We start from the raw sequence: 20,421 nt of genomic DNA, 5'->3' as shown, positions 1-20,421 counted from the left end.
TTATGCACTACCTTTGTATTATTGGATTTTACAGTCACTCAGTTGAAGCATTAATTAAAATTAGAAATCGTTTATCGAGTTAGAGCTCACAGTTCAAATTTTTAGCAACTGAGTGGATGAAGTCGTGATGTCTGTTAAGAAAACAAATCAGTTTTCAGCCTGGAAATTTAATAGTTCCACAAAGGAGAAATATAGAGAAAGGTAAGGTTAAGATATCCATAACAGCTTTTTACTCTGTCCTCAGTTGGCAGCTCACCCTTCACCTAAAATCACAGTATAAGTAATGCGCAGTTGCGCAGCACATCTTTTGTATTGACAAGGAAGACACACACCGTTACTTGGTTAAATGCGCCTGGTATCTGTCTATCACCTCTCTCTCCCATGCCTTTCACCTCTTTAACCAGATTCTAGTAAATCCATTTGAAACAAGGTGGTAATGTTTTCACCAGATAAAAGTATTTCAGTGAGTAACAAAAAAGTGCAAGGAGAAAACATATAAAATGTATATGCATTAAATAGGATAACAACTTACAACGTAAGTATATCACAAATTATTTAGAAAAAGACTGTTTTCTATTGTTTCACTACAAGTATTCCAATAACTAAAGATTATGCTGAGAACTAAGGACCATATTTTGAGTTTTTATTTATGGAAGTAAGAGTATTTGTTTTTAAGTAAATAGATTAAAGAAGTTAAATGGTTACATGAAGATCATTTTAATTAGGACAGTCAATGTTGCTGAAACTCTAAGGGCTTTGAAGTTATAAAATGTACTTAATTCTTCAAGGTATATGCTTTCATGCTGAGGCATCTCGTGTACAAAATTAATGCCACACTTCTTCAGTACAAAATTTCTATCAGTGACCCAAGGCTGTTTCACCATTATTTGTGGTTTGCTCTTCTATAAAGTTAAGTTGTAAACTACCATTAAAAATCAACCAATCACAATTTATACTGGTACACATTGAAGAATATAACAGATTTTCCACATATAACAGGTTTTCCACAATATTTGGACTTTTCTATTGAAAACATAGTGAAGGGGTACATGTTCCACTGTCTTGAACACAAGCAGATGGGGGCCTGCAGCAGCACTTGGTTCTTGTGGAAAACACTGGGAATCTGGATCAAAACTTCAACAAATTCAGTCAAAAAATGGAGAGCAATGCTATGAAAGTTTAGGTAAATTCAGTCCTAGATTTAAACTTTGGTAGCCTAGGTCCTTTGTTAAACATAAACTGCCAAATCTTATAGCTGCTTCAAGTCATTCTTGCTGAATGGCTTTTAAAACAGTCTCTTTGTGTCTTGCCTCAGGATGTATGAAGGATGTCAGATTTAATAACCACAGGATCCCTCTGGATACTCACGTGAAGGAGCTGGTGTCAGTATTAAGTGCCCAAGGCGTCAAAGAAGGCTGTTCTTCAGAGGCTTGTAGGAATAACCCTTGTAACCAGGAATTCATTTGTATTGATTTGTGGATGATGCATGAATGCAGGTAATTGGTGGAAACAGAAGCACAAAACCCTCCAGATTCAGGTGGGAAAGGGTGGATGCTGAAGAAGCATGCAACTTGAAGGCTGCTACTGGCAATCTCATCAAATCAGTTGAACCACAGTGAAACACTAAGCTAGATGCCTGCATAGGCATCAGGTTACTCAGAGACCTCTGTCCTTTTAGGTACTACCCTTAGCTGATGTAAATCAGCATATCTCCATTGATTCTGTAACGATTTCGGCTGCCTGTCTTAATTGAAAATGTTTCAAGAATAGCAGCAAATCCAGAATGTTTGTAAACCCTGAAAACCAGGAGGAGAGGGTATGTTAGCTTGAGTGGAGCAGAATGCTAGCATGGCTAGCTGTCTTGTGAAGCTCATCCTGTGCAATGTAGATGTGCTTTCTTTTGTTAGTGTCTGACTTCCTACACTGTCTTAAGCTGTGAACTCTGTTCCCTTACAGGCCACTCAAGTTGCATTAGAAGCACTGCATCATTAAGCTCAGAGTTCTTATGTGTGGCTGGGGCTGAGGTTAGGACAACACTAATTCAAGTTAGTTGTGCTGTGAAAACATACACTTCAGGCATTACTGACTGCCACTGTCCACACAAACAGAGTTTTCTAGGGATGTATTTTTTTCTGGAAATTCACTGAGATGGAAACACAAAGAACGTAGCATAGCTTGTCCTGCCTGGACAGAGCTGCAGACCCTAATCCGGCTATTTTTCACATGGGTAATCTTGTAGAAGCCAGTGGAACTACCTGAGTTCTGGAAGCCCCAGATGTAAGGGTTTAAAGTTGTGGAGCTCATTGTTGTATGACTGCTTTAGAAAAGACTACAATCCTGTAATTATTCTAAATAACTTACTTTTAGTAGCTACTTCAGAAACTGTATATAGAGTGTCATCAAAGATCGTTTTAAAGTCTTAAATGCTGTCTTTCGTGCTTACTTTTCTCAAAGTTTAATGGTTTCATTTTGCCTTCGTCTTTTCAGTTGCCCTCCGGGACACATGATCATGGAGAATGCCACTGGTAGACAGTGTGTCTACACTGCATGTGCTAAAAGGCCCTGTAACTATGGTACCTGCATCTCGCAGTCACCAACCAAGTTCCAATGTCACTGCCCTGATGGCTATACTGGACGTAACTGTGAAATCACACTGGCGATCTTTCACAAGGATACAGGCCTGAGCTTTAGTTCCATGTTTGCCATCTGCATTTGCTTTTTGGCGCTGTTAGGTAGTTATGGCAACTACATCTTGTATTACCTTTGGTGAACTCATTTATCCATCTTGTCCTGAATAGTCATCATCTCATCCTCCTGCTGAAAAACTGTTTCCTAATGGAGACGTGACTCTGCCTTCATTTCTTTGCCATGGTCTCAGCTCCATCAGTAACTTATTTTTCATCCTCCTGTGCATATATTGCTAAGTGAATCAACATTTGTGAGCGATGGAAAGTCTTCGCAGTTATATTTTCTGCACATTTTCACTTCATTGCTAAGGAACTGTTCAGATGCGTAATTGGAAGCAAATTCAATTGAACCACAAGAGTGGAGACTGCTACCAGATAAGCATTGTTTAAAACACTGCTGAGCATGAAACAGATTTTTCAGTCTAGGAGAAATACACTGTCCGATAGGAACACACTTGGTCAGACAGGAGCAGTCTCTTGCGTCTTACCAGTTGTGTCACAACTCCTCAAGGCTGCTTTTGGCTTCCTCAGCCATTTTCAGGCTTAGGCATTGGGTCTTAAAAAGAAGAGGAAAGACAAAGAAGGATCTCACTAGTGAGGAAGGATCACATCTTTGAGTCCTTCTTGTTTATTCACATTTCATGAAAGTTTGTCTGAGTAAGGACATAGGATTTTCCTCATGGCTTGCAGTGTTAAGTTTCATTCAGAAGTTGTAGTAAGAGTATGAAAATGTATTATGGACTGTTTTGCATCCATCTGTAGCTACCTGAAATACCATCACTCTCCCCAGCTCTGCTAGATACTATGTTTGCCATGCAAATATGAACAGCAAATACTGTGGGAAGCTAACTGGTTTCACAGCTTTTGGAATCCCAGTTAGTGGAAGTTGATAAGAGATCATTAGGTTAAAGGAGGGGGTTTTGCTGTGTCAGAGCAGTTTTATTGTGAGCTAACTTTGTGTTGCTACCTGTGCTTGACTGAACTTGACTGAAAAAACAACAGGATCTTTTACCTAATAATCCTGCTAATCTTTCAGGTCTAAATGATGAGTTAGAAACAGTTGTTTTTAACCAAGTGGTGTGCATTGCTGTGAGAATATTCATAGATGTGGTTAACAATGGTAGTATCACACAACTGTAACTTTTGTTAGGAGAATTTCTAATAAAATTCCTTGTTCTCAAGATTTCAGATGCCCTTTCTCTTACACAGCTTCCAGAAAGCAATAATGCACTTAAAAGCAATTAATTAATGCAATTTTGATTATAAATTTATAAGTTTCCAATAAATTAGAAACGCTGCTTTTCTGACATCTGATTACATCTTTTAAATTCAGATATGGAACCATTTTGCAAGTAAATCAATACCAGGTCAGCTTCACATTGGTTTGATATCACACAAACCTTCCCCACCCTTCCCTGCCAGGAGGAGACTTCAGCTCATTTTGTTCAGTTAAAGACACAGTGATACTTTGGAGCTTGCAACTGCTCTAACACTAACACTATGCATCAAAGAAACAATAAACTTCATAGAATGCTTTTAATGACAGCACTGTTTAATGACAGAAAATCAGGCAGGAGCTTACACTGTTGGTATCTGTATGGAAGAGATACTATCTTTGGGGGGGCTCTGATTTACACTCTTGTTACGCTCTTGGAACATGGGCTATATTCATGTTAAGTATTGGCTTTTTATTAGCAGTCAGAGTAAAAGAACGGAGAGATGTAGAACGTTTAAAAGACTTCTTTTTTTAAAAGAGTATCTCAAAATCAGCTCAGCTAAAAAAAATGACTTTGCCAAGAAGTTACCATGTGTGGAAATCTGTGTGGCACATTGCTGTAAATTTGGGGGATGGGGGGAGGAAAGGTAAACATACATCTGGAACACATTGATTCAGCTTGAAGGGTATAGCCACACAGCACAGCGCAAGGCATAGACCTCCGCGGACACCAGTTTCAGTCCCAAGGTCATCTAGATGCAGCTCCACAGAACTGCACTCTGCCCTGTAGATATTCGGTAAGAGATCCTAGTCTCTAATTCACTACGGTGTTAGTTTATGGTATCCAATAGTTTGAGGTCTTACTATGAGCTTTTATCAATTTTCATAGTTTTATAGAGGTACACGTTTCTATTTACATAATGTTCAGTATCTGATGTTGAAGCTTTACAACTGTCAGTGTGTAAAATGCACCTAAGCATTTAAGAAAAATGTTTAAATTCATGGATGCTAAGGCAAAATATGCCTGATCTTTTTTCTGGTAAAAATGTGTAAGTCATTTTCTTTTCTGTCCCTTGTGGTCTTGTGCTTCATTTCTGTGTCATTGTATCTGTTACCATCAACACACTGTTACTTAAGTGCTACCCCTTGTATACATTTTCTCTTACAAAGTTTAATTGAATCCATTAAATAGATAGGTCTCTGAACAGCACTTGGGTCACTCAGTTCTTCAGTTAGTTACGCTTTTAACAGCTTCAGAGTTGCACTTTAAGGGGTATTTTAAAATGCTCTTTAAAGGCCTTTTCTTCTGTCTTTGACGTTCACTTGTAACTACATTGAAGAGTGAAATCAAACATTTGCCGAGGAACACAAAACTACAGCCTTGCTGGCTCTGACTGCAAACCAGTGCTGCAGTACTCATACAGAACGGCTGCTGCCTAAGACATCCTGCAGCACTTCTGCATATAAATGTTTTATTTGTTTCTGAATGATGTTCTGTTTTGCTCCTGTGTGTTTACACAGCTCTGTTCAGTGCTGTATTCTTGTGGGCTCGCTGGAAGAGTCACAAAGGTCTGAGCGGAGGAGTTTACCACGTATCTGCGCATCATGAGGATTTGGAGGACATCAGAGAAAATATCCTCAACTACAATGAAGAAGGGGGTGGGGAACGAGACCAAGTAAGGATCATTGTGTTACATTACAATTAAGAGGGGACCGGTGGCTCACCATGCTAATGAAAAGATATTTTATGCTATTCCTTTATAACTGAGGACCTTAGCCTTTGTTCTGCTGATTCATTACTGCAATTGGTAGATGAATTATTTGCGAGGTTATGTACACAAGGGTGCATGTTTCTTAAGAGGAGATAAGTGCCTATCAATTTTTAATTTGTCTTAAAGCAAGTGATCCTATGTGCATATTTAAAAATGCTTGTAGAGTGAGTTTGGCAGTAACGAACGTAACAGCTGATGATTTTGGTTTCATGGCTCAGGAGCTGCTGAGGTTCTCAGCGGTAATTACTGCTGGAGTGCTGAGGGCTTGAAAGAGCCTGACGTGAACTGTTTGTTATGGACAGTCTCTTTCTGGAGACTGTTCATAACAGCAGTTGTTCAGACTTGACTTGTTAAGAAACCGAGGTACTACATTTGTTCCTCTTAAGCCCTAAAGCACATGGTGGTTGTGGAAGAACCTTTCTGCATTTTCCTGTTTTGGAGAGAAATACACTAGTGAACACAAGCTGTGTTTATACTTACAGTAGACCAGATTATACCCAAAACAGATAATATTAACATTTCTGCTCACTGTTTTAAGGATTTCTACATGTCAGTTTAAGCCAGAACTTTGAAAGAAAACTGCAGATACTATAGATGAGTAATTTAAGTAGATTATTTGCTGACCCACAGATGCTTAAAAAAGGTAGGGAGCTTCATTGCCACCTTTGAAATGGTTCATTTTGTGGATTCAGAAGGTGGTGTGACTCTGCAGAGGTAATGATAGTCAGGGCACTAGTGTGATGGATGAAAAAAAGCCAGTGATTAAAAAAAAAAAAAGTGACCTGTCCCAAAATTCCAAAGATCTTCAAGAATTTTTAGTTATGAAAATATAGTGTTTTACAAGGTCACCTGAGAAAATATTCTTACTTGTAGAGTATCCTTAATTTCTTGATGAATTAGTGTGAACATAATAAATAAAGGGACATTTTCCATGTGATCAACATAGACAGCTATATGCAAAAATCCTGTTTTCCTTAATAAGATTAACTTCCTCTGCAGTACTTTGCAATTTTACACCCAGAAGGTCTATAGACTGAGGAAATCCACAGTTACCGTGTGACATGTTTAATTACTTTTGGAGACTTCTTAAAATACAGTCCTTATTTTAAGTCGTGGAAGCAAATGAGTGACTTGATGATCTTCATCTGAGGCTATTACTCTGTCTTGAAGAAATGCTGCTTGGAGTGAAGCCTCTACGGGTTCTGTATACTGTTCCTAAATTATTCAGATTTTACAGTTAGTGGGATTGCAGCTAAAACTTTCCAGTATTCTTTTTATTGTTTGTCTAGATTTAAAAAAACCAAACCACCCAGAATTACAATACCTTAATTGTATTCTAATGTTACCTTAACAAAAGGATCACGAGGGCACTTGGATAAGAGAGTTTTGTCTTTGTCATGTTAGTGGGGGGTAGGACTATGGGGACAAGAGGCTGCCTTACTAAGGAGTTTCTGCACCTGAAATAAATAAAACTGTCCCTCAGAGAAATTAGGAGTTCATAAAAATTGTAGTAGATCAGTGCACTGATAAGTATATACTTACACAACTCAACACCAAATGTTGTTAAAAGCCAGCTTTGAAGCTAGAGGCAAGGATTGACTTGGGTTAGTAGACTGCCAGCTAAGAATGGTATATAATCAGAAGAAATGTGTCATTTTAATGAACAACTAATAGCAGCAAAGTATGATTTTAATACCACCCGGTTAACTGAAGGGATGATCTTTACATCTGTATTAGGACAAACTCCCATGTAAGTTTCGTACAACTACAAGTTGCCATGTTTTATTGATTATACTGCTAGCCACGCTATTACAAAATGCTCATAGTGGGATCATACTGTAGCTTACACTTAGCACATGTGGAAGATAGGCATCTGCGCTGTAGGCCTCGCATTGTTCATCACTAACAGTATTTAGTCTCTGGATGAATGGAAATAAGCAGCCATTCTATGTTACAGTCCTGTCCCAAACCCTAGTCTTGCCACTTACTGGCTTCTTGATTGCAGGTGGGTTTGTTTTTTTTTTTTTGAAGCAGTTCCTGATTGAAATTCAGCAACGGCTCACCAAGATTACCTAGGATAATCTCTTATAACATGGTTATGTGCAATTCAGCATGTGAGAGAATAAATGTAATCTTTTGGACCGTGTGGATTTGACAGCTCTGTCATTGATGGCTACTATTCACATGAATAGCATGAGCCATACAAATAATTACCTGTTTGCTCTAATGAATTCCGTCTCATACAGCCTGTCAGCATTCTTCTTTTGTCTGTAAATAAGTCCAGAGACACAACCTTTGGATTGTAGGAAGGTGAAGGATGCTGTAAGACAATACTTCTTTTCTTTCCTTCCGCTGGCATAAAGGTTCTCATCAGTTGATGCAATTAACATGTACGGTACTGGTAGCTTTAGTGCCAGAAGTTGCACTTCAGGAACTGCGGCACAATTATCAGACAGCATGAACTGCTGCTTCGCTAGAAGGGAAACTTTTTTTTTTGGTAATAGGTAGTTACTTGGCTTTACAGTCATGCCACTTCCATATAATGTAACTAGCAATTATTCCACAGATTGATAAAATTTTAACAGAAATCACAGTAGATGTTTGAACTACTAATGCAGAAAGATTGCTTTTAACATGCTATTAGTGACTATCCTTTCTCACCTTTGTTGCCAGACTCGGTATCAGTGTTAAATGATGAAAAAATATTCAGATCTGAATTTCAGAACAAAAATTGGGGCATTTCTGTCTTCTTTATTTAGCTTCAAATATGAAATTAGACTTGATTTTGAACCTAACTGTAGCAGTGCAGGCTGCACAGGTGTTCCTCATGCATTCTCATCTCCTTGGTGGGTTTTGGCTTTCTTAGGCGCGTTGTAGGTGGCAGAGTTGGTTGAACAAGCCAATCCCTCACGTGTTCGCACCAAACGGACTGCCTCGGGATTGTTCCTGTTTTATTTCCACTAGAACGTGGAATTTTGGGACCTACAGAGAATATTAATTTAACGTGAACGGTTTCTCACTCCAGGATGCATATAACATGGCAGAACTGCAGGTGTCTATTCAAACCAGCCCAGCCTATTCCCTCCACAAGAAGAAAGAAAACCCAACAAAACTGAACAGTTTCTTTAGTGATGCATCCCCAAGCATGCAGGAGCAGACCAAACCATCAGCAACTACAGAAGCCTCTTTTACTAGGGGGGACTTTGGTCAGTACTGGTCAGATGTCATCCGAGATGCTGACCGTCATCCCCGGGCTGTGCCCCAAGACTCACTGCAGGTGTTCTGCACCGAAGGAGAAGGCTCGGTTGCTAGCAGTCTGAGTACCCTGAGCTCCTCTGGACTGGATGAGGGTATAGCGTACAATGACATTAAAGAGTGGGGACCGAAGTTTGAGAAACTGAGTGAACTGTACTCACACACAGATGCAGAAGACCTGTAGATTACCAAGTCTACTATTTTCAAAGTTGTGGAAGCAAGGGTGAAGGACAGTTTTTCATGCTCTTCAGCCCCCTCCCCCACCCTTTTTTCTTCCTGTTCTCAGAGGTGGTCAAATTCCCACTACTGAGCCACAGTTTGCATCTAACTGAAAAATTTAGCAGTAGGAGCTAATCTTGGGACATTCTAGACATTTATGTTTGGGGATATAAACCTACTGGAAAGAGTAAGGGAGAACTTGGAGTACTTAGTCATTCACATAGAGTGTTTAAGAAATAGAGATTTTTTTGTCACTAAGGTAATAAAGGACTCTGAGAGATCCTATGTACATAAGCTAAGATGGCGCTCAAAGCATGACGAAAGCATGCTGTGTGTACTGTTTTCAGTAGGAGCTTTAGCAGTTATTTGAAGGAAAAAAGCACATTGTCTTTTTCTTGTGGAAATAAAGTCCATGTTGTATTATAGCCATCTCATTTCCCTGACTGAGGCTCAGTTACAGCACCTGCTCCCTGAACATAGTGCAGATGAGGGTCCATGGATCCAGGCAAAGGAATGAAGCAGTGTGGATGGTGGTCTTTAACTTTGGTTATAACTTAATGAAATCCCTTTATGCTGTCATATAAATGCAGAAACTGAATTTAGGCACAACACGTCAAATCAGCTGCTTGCAACTAAATACTTTCCATAATTAAAAGGCCAGGTTTTCTAAGATACTAGCCTCAAAGGTCACTAGTTAGGAGTTTCAGTAGCAAACACCACAGTTCACCATAATCTTTCATTCCTAATGGGCCACTAAATTGAGCCTAAACTAAGGACCAGCCGGAACCATGTAATTAGCATCTCCAAACCGGCCCCTCATGTTTTGCTAAACCTCCTTTCATAGAAGCATTGCAAGAATGAGGTTTGAGAGGCTGGAGATTGACTCTTTTAGTAGAAGCGCTGACCAGCTACCATTGTAGCCAAGCAATGCCTTGGCAAGAGCTGACGGGGAATACAGATGCATTTTTGGTGAAGAAAAAACCCAACATCCCTTGGCTGTTGTCAGAATACCTAGTGTCTTTAGGACGTCAGAAGACTGAAGGTCTTTCCGGGATCCAAAAAAGAACTTCACCTACCACTGGGACTTCTAAAACTGAAATTCTGTGATAAACAGAACCCTGCTAAAAGTCTAATAATTCAAAGATGGTAATTTTTCCAAAAACCATGCATGACAGCACATAATAATACAGGCCTCCCTCAGATACATTGCAGTAGAAAATCATGATCAACTGGGGACAGAGAAACACAGGGAAAAACTAACAGTAGTTGCAGGGGGTGGAATATTATGCTCTAAATTATCAGTCTCTTTTTCAGACCATTTAATGTCCAGCTAGTATTCTGGATTTTTTTTTTTAACTTGACAATATTTGGAAGCAAGAAGGCTCCATAAAATTAATTTTTTTTTTTAATTGAGACCACTGGTATATACAAATGGAGTAAAAAGTGCAGCAAGAACACAATCTTGTTTTGTGCTGTTTTTTTAATATATTGTAATATGTAAACTATATATGTATCAGCCGATGATATGAATATATCATACAGATTCTAAGATAATTTAATGTCTCATTAAAACAAAGCATAAAACAATGTATTGTAAAAGACATTAAAACTGCTTTGCTTACAGTTGCATCAGTAGCTTGTTTTGGGAGGTCTGGCTTTTATTTTTACATGTATAGTAAAAAAACCATAAACAAATAGGTCAATGCAGTCTGCAGGCTAGATTAATTTGCACATTTCCCAAATGAGAAATGTTGACACAGTATCTTGTTCTTGCATGCACCTGTGACACACTTTGGAAAATCTTGAGCACACAATCAACTAATGGTTACAGACTGCAGGAAATGTGGCATTTTCATCTGGAAAAGTGAAATGCCATTTCTACCCATGCCCAATAGTTTTGATTCACAGACAGACGGTACCTAGGCTATGAGTTTGTAATTTTACTGATACATTTACCTGTGAGGAAACACAGGCTAAAATATCTTGCAGTGTTCACAAGTCAAGTATGTCAGCTTCTGTATTTCACGTTCATAGCAGTCACAAACAGGATATGGAAAATGAAGTACATACATATGTATTATGCACAAAAATCTATTCCTTCCCCAAACAGCAGTAATTTTGTCTGCATACCTTGTGTTCTTTCCGTAACTATGGATATGCTGTAATTTTGGCTGTTTTTTAATTTAATTTAGCTTGTAAGCTCCTTGGGGCAAGGACCGTATTTGCCTGTGAAGTGTCATGTGTATCTAAGGCACTGTATAAATAATAAATCAGCCTTCTGTATATGATGTCTCTTCCTTGCATATATTTAAGGTTGACTAAAGCTTGGACGCTCTTGAATTATTTCTCTCTCTCAGCTTTGATCAGATACTTCCACAGACATGAGTCATGCATGCTGTTCTGTCTGAAAAGCTGAGGGAAGCAGCAGTTGCTTCTAATTGATGCGTGGACTCAAGCTCTAGTTCCACACTCAACAGACATGTTACCATTTCTGTGTTTTCCCGAGTGCTGTGGCTGGCTGGGGCCACAGACCAGTACTTTTCTCAGATATCCAAGCGCCTTTTTCATGTAGCATGGTCATGGTTTTTGCAACAGACAGACAATTAGTCTACGAAGGAGGAAATCCTTAACTTTACATTCAACAGAATTACTCAAGTTGTGGTACCCATAGGCTTATTCCCTAGTCTGGGATTTTAGGCGCTGAGAAGCAGCTGACATGTAGGATACACACTGTGATCCTTATTACAGCTATGGCACTAATTTGTAAACAACCATAAATAATAGTAACAACCACAACCTCAGAGCTGCTTGTGTAATTGCAGTTAGACATACGTTTTACAGAATATACAATATAAAACAAAAGGTCAGAAAACATTTTAAAACTGCTATAGAAACTTATGTAGATACAATCTCAGTAATAGGAATTACTCATTTGCAGCTGTTAAAACCTACTTTTCCTCTTTCTAGGCATTACTAATTAGTTCACTCAATTTATCTGTTTTAATTTGCATGCTGCTCTTTTAATTACTGTGCAATTTCTGAAATCATATCATATCTTCACTTGGTCCACATTTAAACAGACACATACAAGTATTTCAGTACCTCTACAAAAATGCTTATCACAGCATAGCACCGACATCGCTCAAGAACAGGGACAGCTGGCTTGGCAACAGAAAGCTTTGCAATGGGTGAGGGGGGGGGAAGAAAAAAAATTGAATAAAAAAAATCATTGGGTCCCTAGGTAGTGGGATTTTCAGTAATCTGGTACTTTTATTAATCTTCTTCCACGTTCCTTACAGACTTTAAACATGTAGTAAGAACATTTTATTTAGTATAAAATATTTGTAAAGGTCTGAAATTTAAATAATCATGTGGATATTAGTATTTAATCTGTCTGCCTGTCAACTACATTAATCTTTGTGGGTTTTTTCCCCCCTTTTAAAATAACATTCCAAGTACATAACATGTAGCCAAGCCATGTGAAAGCTGATTGTCCTTAGGCCTGACCTACTGGCTAGTACCAGCAGGTTTAGAAGGAAAACCGTGGCTGTAGAAGGAGCAGGATTAGGAGAGTAGAGGAAAGTTGAGCATTTTCTTAATAATAGAAATGATAAAAACCATGGCCATTTCCTGGGGATTTAAATAGCTTGCACCATGCTATTGGCAACGGTTGATGAATGAGGAGGTTTTGAGAAACCCAGTTTTCTGGAACTCAGAATCCCCTCTATACAAGCATACCATGTTATAATAACATTCCATTAATTAAATGAAGCTTATAGCTAAGTCCTGTCTGTACCTAATGAACATTGGTGACAAAACTGCCAAAACACTCACTTTAAGAGTAGTACTACACATGCGAAGCTGTGACTGCACTCAGGCACCACAAATGAGAAGCCATGCTGGACAGTTATACATATAGCTCTGCACATCCCGCCTCTCCCTGCCACAAGAATGCCTAGACTTTTAAAAGCTTACCTGTATCAGGACATCCTAATTCAAACAAAGCACTTGATACATGTAATTGTTCTCTCCCAAAGAATGCATGTTTCTTTTCATCAAGTAAGAATACTAAAGCTTGAGCTACAATGTGGAAATAAGCAGATCTCTATTGCTCAAAGCAAATTATATTTACTTAAACAGAGTAACTGCCTCAGTCTACTGACCTTGCTAAAGTTACAGTGTATTGGGGGATGGCTGGCAAAAATCACGGCTGATACACCTTTAACTTGTAACAGAGACAGGAAGTCCAGGAAGCTGCTGAAACACAAAGATGCTTCAAAAAGTCAGGGACATATGCAATGTAACAAGCTTGAGAAAAGTCAAAACTTCCTGCTGAAAAATACTTCGCTTTCCTCCATACGGACTGAAACAAAGCTGATTCCCTAACTGCACCTTTCTCAATCCATCCCAACATAAAAACAACCAAAAAAGTGATTTTCAAATTACACAATTTATTTAGTATACAATAGTCATTACATCTCTTTACAACAACATATTATAAAATAACTATGTTAGACCTCACCGGCAGAACAGTGAAACAAGAAATGAAAATATACTTATGGATCTCAAAGGCTTTTCTCCCCTAAAAACATTCTGGCTACTTGATAACATTTTGTCTCTGTGATCACAAAAGTCATTCACACCACAATTCCACTGATAATGCGCAGCTTAAAAGTCCTTGCAGACAACGGGTAATGTACACAAGAGGTCATGGTGGTGGTGCCATTCCCATGGCTAGTTAGTGGTAAGACGTCGGTAAATGCATTGCCATGAGGGTTGTTCCTGGGGGTGGATCATACTTAATACAATGAAACAGTGATGCCACAGCAACCATTTGGAAATAAGGTGCATCAGGATGATGTAGTTCAGGAACAGGTAAAGTTATTAAAAAAAAAATTGCACATTTTTAATGTAGTGAATGTAGATCACAGCAAGACACAGAAAGTAGAGAAAATAATTATCAGACAACTAAAACACCACCAACCTCCTAGAAGTCTCAGACTCACACCCAACCTCTAGGAACAGGAGACGCAGCCCTGGTTACCACCAGTCCCACAGCCCCGTACCTCAGACAGCACTGACTGCACACTGCTGCTCCAGCCTTCCCCGGCATGCTTTGCTCTGGTGGGCAAGGCTTTAAAACAGGGACAGAGAAGCAGCTGCTCCCTCTCTCCAAGTGCTTGTTGATGTGTGTATTGCTTTCCTCTGAGCTGGTAAGTGGTTTTGTTCCTTGGCATTTTCTATTCTACTATTTTAAGGAGATTGGTCTTCTGAAGGCTGTATTACAGTCACTGAAACACGTCCTTCTCTTTAGTACTGAATCTTTCTGATACAGGAACTGTTGGAATTGTTTAAAAGTGTCACAAGCTACCTGGGCTTTAAAGACTGTGAACTACAAGAGCTAAGCAATCTCCAAAATACTTTGTATCTAATACTTCAACTTTCTGGTCTGCTACTTTGGCGGATGTTTGTGTTGCAAGAAGGAACATGTTACTGTGGTGGTTCTGGATCATGACAGCCCTTGGTTTTTATGCTTTCCCAAGACCTATGGTAGCTTGGGGTCCATTTTGTTTGAAAAAAAACCAAAAACCAAACAAAAAATTTGCACTTGGTAGTTTCTATGAAAAGGTTAAACTTCTCCTTTGGCCACATCAGAGACTGTGTTTTTGAAAAAAGTCTATTTAAAAATAACTACTCTTACAGTCAGGGCTTCTTAGTCTCAGCTGTCACCTACAATTAAATTCTGAAAATGATAGGGTACCACTGGATCTTGGAATCTCTCATTTCAATCAGAGGAAAGTTACTGCACCTTTAAAGAAAGATACAACCACATTTTAAAATAAGACAATACAGCCTAGACATACTTTACCTTACGTGTGCTTGTTTTCAATTACTGTAAGGCACTCACTGAGGAATTCACTGACCCATGCTTTCAGCAAGAACAGGCATGCATCATTACGGGCCTAATTAAAGTTTTAATACTGATTAAAATGTTTTATTATTGTATTATGTTAAACTGCAGCAGTCTCCAACCTCATTAAGGGATACAGGCTAGAAATTACTCAGGAGTTTCAGTTGCTCAGTTTAACAACCTAGCTACTGTCAATGTTTGATTTAAATACAGTCTGATTAAAGCACACTTTCCTTTTGTGTTAGCATGAAAGTGCAGAAAGATGTTGAACATTGTTTAATGAGTATTTACTGAATATAAAATTGTTTGAGCATGTGACATCATCTCTTCAGTAATTTACCTTAGTACAACTAAAAAGGGAAAACATTTAAATCATTTGGAATTGGAACACAGCTCAGTTGTGAAAGCTAATCTCATTACACATCTTGATTAAATTAAATGTGGAGTTTGCTATCAGTAGCACTTTAAGTTTCCCATCATTAGAAATTAATTGCAGTGGTAATTATTATAACTGAGTTATTTGCACAGGCCACAAACACTCTTATATGTGTTCAAATGTTAATTCAACATTGGCCTAGAGGCACTTGATTATTACAATTCTGTTTTTCATAAGAAACAAATGATCCTAGTGGATGTCTAATTAAAGTTGGAGAGTACCATTAGACTTTCAATCAGACTTAATCTCTAATTTCAATATAAAACCAAAGCAGCGCTAAAACACAGCAAAAGTCATGTGTTACCTACATAGCATTTAGAAAGTCAATACAATTCACAAAGTTCTAGCCGGTAAAAAGACAAAGTGTACAAACAAATCACAAAATTCTCAGGATTGAGGCCTGTCTTCACTTAATCTTCCAAGGCAATTTAAAATAACTGTAGTCTATTTTTTAGGATAAAGAGCAAGGAAACAATGATTTTGTGCTAAAATATATAGCTTTGTGTCTGAAATAATGTAAAGCAAAGCTCTAGTACCTGAACATATTTTAAATACCTAAGTTTCCTGCTGATTTTAGAGGTGAATTTTTCTTTTGTAAGGGTGGCAGTGTTCAGTTTTGGTATCCTACTCCTGGCATTCACATGGGGAGAAAAAGGATCCCTGTAGTTCAGAAAGCAAATACAGAAAACAGTGTATTTAAGAATCCAAGCTGAGAAATTTGGTTTTTTGTTTGTTCTGAGCATTTTACGAGGATACAAACATGCAACATGTATCAAGCATGCTTCAACCTTTATTCTCATTAGAAATACAAAACACTCCATCATTAAATGCTTAACATTATAAAACAGTATGTTTCTGTATCACTAAAAATGCTGGACAATGATAAAAGTTTTACTCTTCAAACTTGTTTGCTGATTCTGCACTCACTGCTTCTGCACTCACACTCACAAGCTTGGAAACTCATATCCACATACATTCCCAAAGAATTCAAAAGAGGCACTGAAAGAGCACAAGGATCTGTCAGAGGGTCAGACTGTAAGACAAAACCTAATCTTTGTGACTATTTTAAGGATTCACAAAGATAATGCACACTCAGTATAGGAGGAGCATGGCCTGCTTCCATTGAATTTCTATCATTTTATAGTAAAAATCCAAACTACTGAGGAGAAGTTCATAGGCTAGCTCTTCTGCAGTGCTCACGCAGGCTGCTCATTTTGTGTGTCTTTCAATCAGTTAAAACTGGAAAGCAATTATACCCTATTCAGGTATTCAGAAGGTCAGACTTTATAATCAAAATGGTCCCTGCTAGCACTTATTTATGAATCTATGAAAATTTTGGCAACATCAAGAATGTTATCAAAACTAAACTGTCTAAAAAAATACGAATCATGGTAATTAAACAAGAAACCATCAATGTAAAATGTCTTACAAATATAACATGTTTGTAAACTTCTGCATTTTCTAATGTGGATCCTAGCATTAAAATACTAAACTTGAAGCCATGGTTGGAAATGTTATTTATGTTTAGCAAGTTTGTAAACATGGAATGTTTTGTTTTGGAACACTCTAGTGAAGTGTATGGTATAAGAAGGCAGGTTTTTTTTAATTTCCTCACAGAAGCGAGGATACAACGAAGGTTTCAAATCGGGTTCATTCTCTCCCAAACCATCCATGATCTGTAATGAAATTGAACAGATTTGTGAAATATCTTTAGCCAATTCACAGTTACAGGCAATAACAAGAAACTAAAAACAACCTCAACAATACATTCAGAGGATCACGCTGGCCAGATTTGTTAACAGTGACTGTATGAAAGAAGCGGCAGGTTAAAACAGTAAGATTTTAGTATCATTGTCTCTATTATGGATAAAGCTGATTTGTCAGAGGTACGTATCTGCTTTGCGTTATGCAGTCTGCTGTGGTTCCATGTTAACCCCAGAAATGCTTGAAAACTCCCCTGACACAATGGAGTAATATAACTGTCCACTGGTCCTGAGGGAACTGAAGCTATGAAGTGATTTACACTCTGAAAGGGAACACTATTTGTGTACTGCTAACCTGAAGCTCATCAGGAAGTGATTACTTACTTTGCCCAGGCTTAGTTCCTCCTCTGTTTATTATCAAATATCACTAAAAGCAAGCAGTGTTCAATTTGGTGATTTTGAGAATGTCTCAAAGCTCCAAGAAATTTTACTTCCCACACTCATGATGAAGTGGAAATAACCCAAGCTACTTCAAGTCATAACTGCATTTCAGAAAGAAGTTAAGCAAAATGTATTTTCTTTATAAATCCTGTATATAATACTTACATGGCCATTAGCTATATCAAGTAAGTCACGTAACCGACAGCCTCTACTGTGTCTTCTTTCGTAACAAATGCTGTCTTCTAGGATCACATAGTCTGTGCCAAAGGATCGCAGTATTCTGTAAACATCTTCAGGAGATCTCTTGGCATAGATCTGATAAATCTATAGAAGAAAACGAAGCTGTAAGACACATTACATTACCACTATTTCTTTGTTTGCTCTTTCATGATTCCTTTATCTTGAACCTGAGAAAGAACTGAAATTGATAATCCATGTGATTTGAATTAAATATTTTAAAAAAAAAAAAAGCTTTATTCGGTAGCCACTTAAGAGTTTCTGTGTTATGGCTACTATGATGCACAGTAGTACTCCTGCTGACTACAAAAACACTGGATGGTGCTGCTGTCTGCAGAAAGGCCTTGGTAGATGCCTGTAAAACTTTCAGAATGTCTAAATTATAGGAAAGGATAGTTTAAAACAATCTCCCCAGCTTTGTGTGGAGTTTCTCAAGGTGGTTTCTATATAAAATGTTATGTGCTAGTCTGGGAACTGAAGGGAGTATCAGGCAAATCAGGAAATGCTCCATGTGGGTTTAATGGCCCAGCTGGGCAGCAGAATCTATTAATGCCAACAGCACCCAAACCAGTTCACTCAGAACTAGCTTGAGTACCTAGGTACAGTTATTCATACACCAGCTGCCAGAATTGAGTTAGCAGATGCCCAAAGTACTACAAGTTTCACAGAAGAGGTTAAATTCTGGAACTGTATCAGAAAATAAGTTAGTTCAATGAGTAAAGCACGTGAGGTCATTTGCAATGTGCCATTAGAGATTGCATGTGTTTTCTGGAATGGAGCCACTGCTATGGGTAAGAATTAGCTTAAACAATCAGAATACTCTTACCTGTTTTGTTCTCTCTCTCAGATTCTTATCCTCATAATGGGGATGATTAGTTAAGGTCCGTCCAGTGCACAGTTTGACTCCTGCTAATAGCTGCATGCTCCCAGCAAACACTGCTGTGTTTGGAGTGTTTGACCTAAACAAATGTTGATAAGTCTGAGAAGTCTCTGTAGGGGCATCTGTGCATTCCTTGTTACAGATCAGAAGGAAAAAAAGACTGAAAAAATATTTTTCTGCCTCTCCTCTATTCAGGGAGCAAACTGGTCAAGCAACTGTGTTTTCTTCAAATATGAAGCGGATGAATCATGATAATACTCTCTAACTGCAAATAAAAAATTTACTATGCACTATGAGGAAATTTAGGGAAAACATGATCCTGAAAATTTCAAACTACTTCCGTACTTCATATATTTCTTGGGTTCATATAGCCTCTGAAGAATATTTATAAATTTCTATATCCTAATTCTTTTAATATTTCAAGAAACTTATTGTGACTTAGATTTGTGTCTGATATATAAGGCATTCTATATAAAATGGATTATTTAATCTGAATGCTAAAACTTTTTGCCACTGTCCTGGCATTCACCATTCATTTGGAATGAAAACTTTGTTATGTGAGACATTAATCCTCCTGTTATAACAACTGTGGGAGAGAAATTATGAAAAAAGCTACCCCAGTCGCAAAAAGCCAGGGGGGGATGCAGAAGATGCCAGATAGAAATGCTGTCAATTATTGGTACTGTGATCTCATCCGAAATTTGAAGCCAATGTCTAGAATTGCTATCTAAATAACAGTCTTGGTATCTCAGGATTGTTTAAATACCCATAATGAAAAAATGATTTTTTGCTCACCTTCCCCCCAACAAATTTACAATCTAAAATATATGTAAAGAAACAACAGAAGGGCATAGCAAAAAGATAAAGTAAAAATGCCAGGCAACAGAGACTACTGTAATTAGGCTAATTAAAAATGGTCATAGTATGCTTAAGTGTTTTCTAGCTCTTAGTAGGCATATAACCATGAAAAGTTCTATGAAGACTAAACAACAGAAAGAAGCATACATTGCATAATGTAAAATGAAATTAGAAAGGAATGTGAATAGTTGCCTAACATCCACATACATGCACACATGGCACCTATAGTAGTCAAATAACTGTGACACTTTGGGGTGCACTTTTGGGAGCCTTTTGAAACTGCAGCTATGAATTCAGTCTTCTTTAAGCTCCATGAGCAGCTTGAAAATGTTAAGAGACAAGTATTAAATTTTACTATTGCCTTCCAAGAGATTATGCTTAGCAAATGAATTAATAATTACAAACCCTTCCTAAAAATTCTTGCACTGGTACATTAATCTCATCTAGGAAGGACAGAGATAGAATTTTTAATAGGCCAGTTTAACTTTACTGATAGACTAGTTTTTCAGCAGTTTATAGAACCAGTTTCATTTTAAAGCCTGAAAATATTTAATCTCTTTTAAAAATTTCTTTTTTACTTAAAATATTCAAAGCCACAAGTGTCATGTAGTAAATGTTTCATTAAAATAAATGAATTTGTCTTAGAATTTAATATTATGCAAATGTAATGGCCCTGACAGGCTGTCGGCTAGGACTCATCCCCGAATCTGCAGGAAAGCACAATTCTTTAGACTAAGCTGAAAAGAACGTGGACTAGATTCACAGAGGGACTTGGTAGAGCTTAGACACCTCAATGAAAATGATGA

General features: G+C 37.9%; 2 protein-coding genes across 7 annotated transcripts in view; one reads left to right on the top strand and one right to left on the bottom strand.

Moving 5' to 3' along the window:
• Positions 1-11,378, top strand: part of LOC140656769 (neural-cadherin-like) — a 74,413-nt gene extending 63,035 nt beyond the window's left edge. Inside the window, exons 30-33 of the mRNA XM_072872859.1 lie at positions 1,316-1,496; positions 2,488-2,732; positions 5,425-5,579; positions 8,701-11,378. Coding sequence (XP_072728960.1) covers positions 1,316-1,496; positions 2,488-2,732; positions 5,425-5,579; positions 8,701-9,114 — 995 coding nt within the window. The 3' untranslated portion in view covers positions 9,115-11,378. The remainder of the gene's footprint in view (positions 1-1,315; positions 1,497-2,487; positions 2,733-5,424; positions 5,580-8,700) is intronic.
• A 2,224-nt stretch (positions 11,379-13,602) lies between these two features.
• DPY19L3 (dpy-19 like C-mannosyltransferase 3) overlaps positions 13,603-20,421 on the bottom strand; it is a 42,262-nt gene continuing 35,443 nt past the window's right edge. For 5 of the 6 annotated variants that reach the window (XM_072872323.1, XM_072872322.1, XM_072872324.1 and 2 more), the window contains 3 exons: positions 18,704-18,836; positions 17,806-17,964; positions 13,603-17,172 (listed from right to left, as the gene is read on the bottom strand). In XM_072872323.1, the coding sequence (XP_072728424.1) occupies positions 17,011-17,172; positions 17,806-17,964; positions 18,704-18,836 (454 nt within the window). In that variant the 3' untranslated portion in view covers positions 13,603-17,010. The remainder of the gene's footprint in view (positions 17,173-17,805; positions 17,965-18,703; positions 18,837-20,421) is intronic. The other variant, XR_012044107.1, reaches the window with a different exon arrangement.

The sequence above is a fragment of the Ciconia boyciana genome, chromosome 9 (genome assembly GCF_034638445.1).
Source record: "Ciconia boyciana chromosome 9, ASM3463844v1, whole genome shotgun sequence".
Classification (NCBI taxonomy): domain Eukaryota; kingdom Metazoa; phylum Chordata; class Aves; order Ciconiiformes; family Ciconiidae; genus Ciconia; species Ciconia boyciana.
This window is presented reverse-complemented; position numbering and strand designations above follow the sequence as displayed.